The sequence below is a fragment of the Pagrus pagrus genome, assembly GCF_965226575.1.
Source record: "Pagrus pagrus genome assembly, chromosome: 15".
NCBI classification, from domain to species: domain Eukaryota; kingdom Metazoa; phylum Chordata; class Actinopteri; order Spariformes; family Sparidae; genus Pagrus; species Pagrus pagrus.
In genome coordinates this window covers 13530325-13533791 of record NC_140199.1, presented here as the reverse complement: position 1 = coordinate 13533791, position 3467 = coordinate 13530325, and the positions used below count along the sequence as shown (strand labels likewise).

Genomic DNA, 3467 nt, shown 5'->3' with positions numbered 1-3467 from the left:
AAACACAGACTAGATGATTTTCTATTATCAATTGAAAGGTCACTAAATGTCCCCTCCACCTTGTTGACATTTTGCAACTGAATTTGAACTACACAGGTCATTCGTCCAACTGATGACACCGTCAGATCATAAAACGACATTTGCACTGTATTGATGATGAATGTGCAGCTACTATTATACTGGGATTGAATGGTAGGAAACAGCTTCAGTGGAATTAACCTGAACCTGTTAAAATAAACACTTTTGAAACTGTAAAGTCGTCCATTTTTTATGCCCCTGGGTCGGTGAAAGCCATGGCCATCACATGGTGCAATCACCTGCAGCTCGATATCAGCAAAACCAATGAGCTCATGGTGGACAGTCAGTCTGTCACATTCTTGTGAACATGGTGTCTCAGAAAGGCCTTGAGGGGAATTTCTTAAAATTTAACACAAATGTCAACTTAGACTCCAGGATGAACTGATTAGAAATTGGTGGCTGTGACCTCACAGAACGTCGTTGGACATAATTCAAGAATTTATGCATATTATTATGCTTCTCATTGCAAAATTTCACACAAATGTCTCACTGGATAAAATGATGAAGTGATGGCATTTTTTATCCAAAGGGTTAAAGGTCAACTTCACTGTGACATCATAATGTTCTGCAAAAACCCTTTTCTGGTCATTATTCAACACCGTAACTCAGGAACAGAAAAAGGGATTGTGACAATATTTCACATTTGGTCAGACTCTGACTCTCAATGTCTGCACTCCCAGACACCGAGAGAACTCTATTGTGAAATGTGCGGATGACACTACCATTATCAGCCGCATTACAAATAACGATGAGAGTTTATATCGGGAGGAAATGAATGATCTTGCAGAGCAGTGCACAGAAAACAATCTACTATCTCTAATCTGCTGCTCAGTGTCACACCCCTGTCTACATCAGTGGAGCTGAGGGGGAGCAGGTGAACACTTGGTTCTACTTCTTATGGAAATTCGTCAGTTTTACAGAGAAGCAATAAAAAGCATCCTGACACATCCTGAAACATCATAAACTGGCATGGTTCATGCACGGCCCAGGACAGGAAGGCTCTACAGCGGGTGATTAAAACTGCCCAGAACATCACTGGTATCACCAAACCACAGAGCAGCTGTAAGACTTAACTCATCCTCAACACTCCGCTATAAAAAAAAAAGCTTATCTCCCCTGTAGCAGAGAGAGACAACAACTTACATTTCATTGTACAACACTGTGTTGTGAAATGACAATTAAATAAACCTTCAAACCTTTTGTTATGGTCTGGTTTTTGAAGTATCCTGGTAATGTGTTGTGCATGTAAACAGGTTAAAACATATCCTGATCTGAGAACCTTGGATAAGACCATATCCCTGTTTTGAGAAACCTGGATGCGCCACCTGAAGTACCCTGACAGAAGTCGGCAGGCAATCAGAAACCTGAATAATGTTATGTATACAGGGATGTGCCACACCCAGAATATGATCAGAAACAGGATACGAGTGTGCATGTAAACTCATTCATTGTTGTTGTATCTGGGCTTTTGATTTGAACTTGACTGTTGCCGTGCTGGAATACTTCACCACCTGCCGTTTACTTTTGGAGATTTTTGCCACACGGTTGTGCAGACAGGATGGACATTGACAAACAGGGACTGCCTACTGATTTAAAGGTAAGGGTGTATTAATGCAAATGTGTACTAACTGCTCTCTGAAAATGTCTTTACCGCGTCAGATGTCAGTTTTAAGCAAATGTTTTGTTCTGACAGATGATCAAAATCTTAGGGTGGCATCACACAGAATATACTTCTGAGGATCTGCTCAGAACGTGCTCACCATTTGGAGATGTCATTAGTGTTCAGGTGACTGTTTTACAACCTTCCTTGGTAAAAAACAAGTTCCATTGACTGCCCTTTAACAATTTTGTTTCACTTTTCTCAAATAGTAAAGATATGATATTTTCCTTTCGTAACTCAGAAAATAGTGAAAAATGGATTAGCAAGTGGCGTGGTGACTTACTCTAACGCTGATGATGCTGCCAAAGCTGTGATGAAACTGAATGGCACCACAGGCTTACAAGTGGATCTAGTAGAGCCGAGGCATGTCATAGAGGCCCTCGGGAAAAAAAGAGCACAACATCAGCCCCCCTGCCTCCCACCAGAGAAACGTAGTAGCATGCCACCTGAGAGACGGATGGACATAATGCATCCACCAGTTTACAGCCAGGTACAGAGGCATCCAAACTCTTGCTAAATTCATCATGTTTTATTTGTATTTTTTCTGCTTTGTGTCTGATTTAAAGTTCCTGGATGAATTTGAATAAAACCTTTTATTTGTCAGGGTGCGTGTCTTTGTATTCGGAACCTCCCCGAACATGTCGGTCAAAGGCGCCATGTGTTCAGCCTCCTCCCTCCAAGCGTGAACATTGTGAAGGTATGAACTCTTAAATCCAAGCAAGAAATGACATTCATTTACAGTCACAACACCAGTGTGGTCTATGGTGGACAAACTTTGAAAATGGGGATCAACATGAGGAACAGATTGTCAACTGAATACCTCTAACAATAATGAATATTATATTTTTGTATGTATTTATTCAATTTTACTTCAGTAGCCTACACTCTGCCCCTCTGCTCTGCCCGGCCCTGCCCACACAACGCTCTGCAAATGTCTTTTGTTTTGATAGAAAGACCCCTAACAGCAGAAATGATGTCTTATGTGTTTAAAAGGTTGAGATGCTGTTTATTGCTGCAGGCTCCACCATGTGATTTAACCTTACTATGAGCCTACAGGTGGAGAGGAAAAAAGCCCTGGTGACAGTTCCTGACATGTCCACCGCCATGTGGCTAATCGATGTGCTAGATGGCCTCTACACAGGCTCCAGACGCCTTGATGTTTTCTTTGCAAGCCAAGAAGGTGGGGCATGCTCTGCAAGGACGGCAGCGGGCACTAAGGTCTCGTCATGATCTCTGAGACGGTTACAGCTAGAGCACTAGAGCAGCCAGCCTGATTAAAACAGTGTCCATGCTCAAATCAACCAAACAACAGAGCATCATTTGAATAAATACAAGTATCTCTGCAGAGTCAGACATTTTATTGCAAAACTCTGGATGCTGTGTTGTTGCAATAAGAAACGAAAATGTAACATTTGCTGAAAATTTCTCCAAAATTCAAATTGTCAAATGTATTCAACAAGATCAGCAACAAGAATTGTGTTATGTCTTTTTAGCACAGTCTTTTAGTAAACAGCATTGCAGGTAATTATTTACACAGTGTGATTTTATGGTTTTGTTTATGATTTAGTGTGACGTCTCAATTTGCATTTACCCACAAGGTCAACGTGGTGAGCTTGTATGACTCATTAGGCCGGTTTAATCTGCTTCAATCCAGCGTTCCCTAAAATAAAAATCTCTTTACAACAAAAATTGGATATTATTGCATTTTAACAATAACATGTGTTTTTAT

The 3467-nt window shown here is 40.9% G+C and overlaps 1 protein-coding gene across 1 annotated transcript; it reads left to right on the top strand.

Annotated features, from left to right (window-relative positions):
* Positions 1 to 1595: 1595 nt before the first annotated feature.
* Positions 1596 to 3085, top strand: LOC311270422 (uncharacterized protein). Its single transcript, XM_084375274.1, has 5 exons — positions 1596 to 1675; positions 1772 to 1864; positions 1980 to 2228; positions 2343 to 2435; positions 2795 to 3085. The coding sequence occupies exons 1-5, from the start codon at positions 1637 to 1639 to the stop codon at positions 2966 to 2968; spliced, it is 648 nt and encodes a 215-aa protein (XP_084231400.1). The 5' UTR covers positions 1596 to 1636; the 3' UTR covers positions 2969 to 3085.
* The last annotated feature ends 382 nt before the right edge of the window (positions 3086 to 3467 follow it).

Coding starts and splice junctions, on each gene's coding strand:
- LOC311270422 (XM_084375274.1), top strand. CDS start 1,637: ATGGACATTGACAAACAGGGACTGCCTACTGATTTAAAG. Junction 1,676..1,771: donor GACTGCCTACTGATTTAAAG/GTAAGGGTGTAT, acceptor TTGTTCTGACAG/ATGATCAAAATCTTAGGGTG. Junction 2,229..2,342: donor ATCCACCAGTTTACAGCCAG/GTACAGAGGCAT, acceptor TTTATTTGTCAG/GGTGCGTGTCTTTGTATTCG.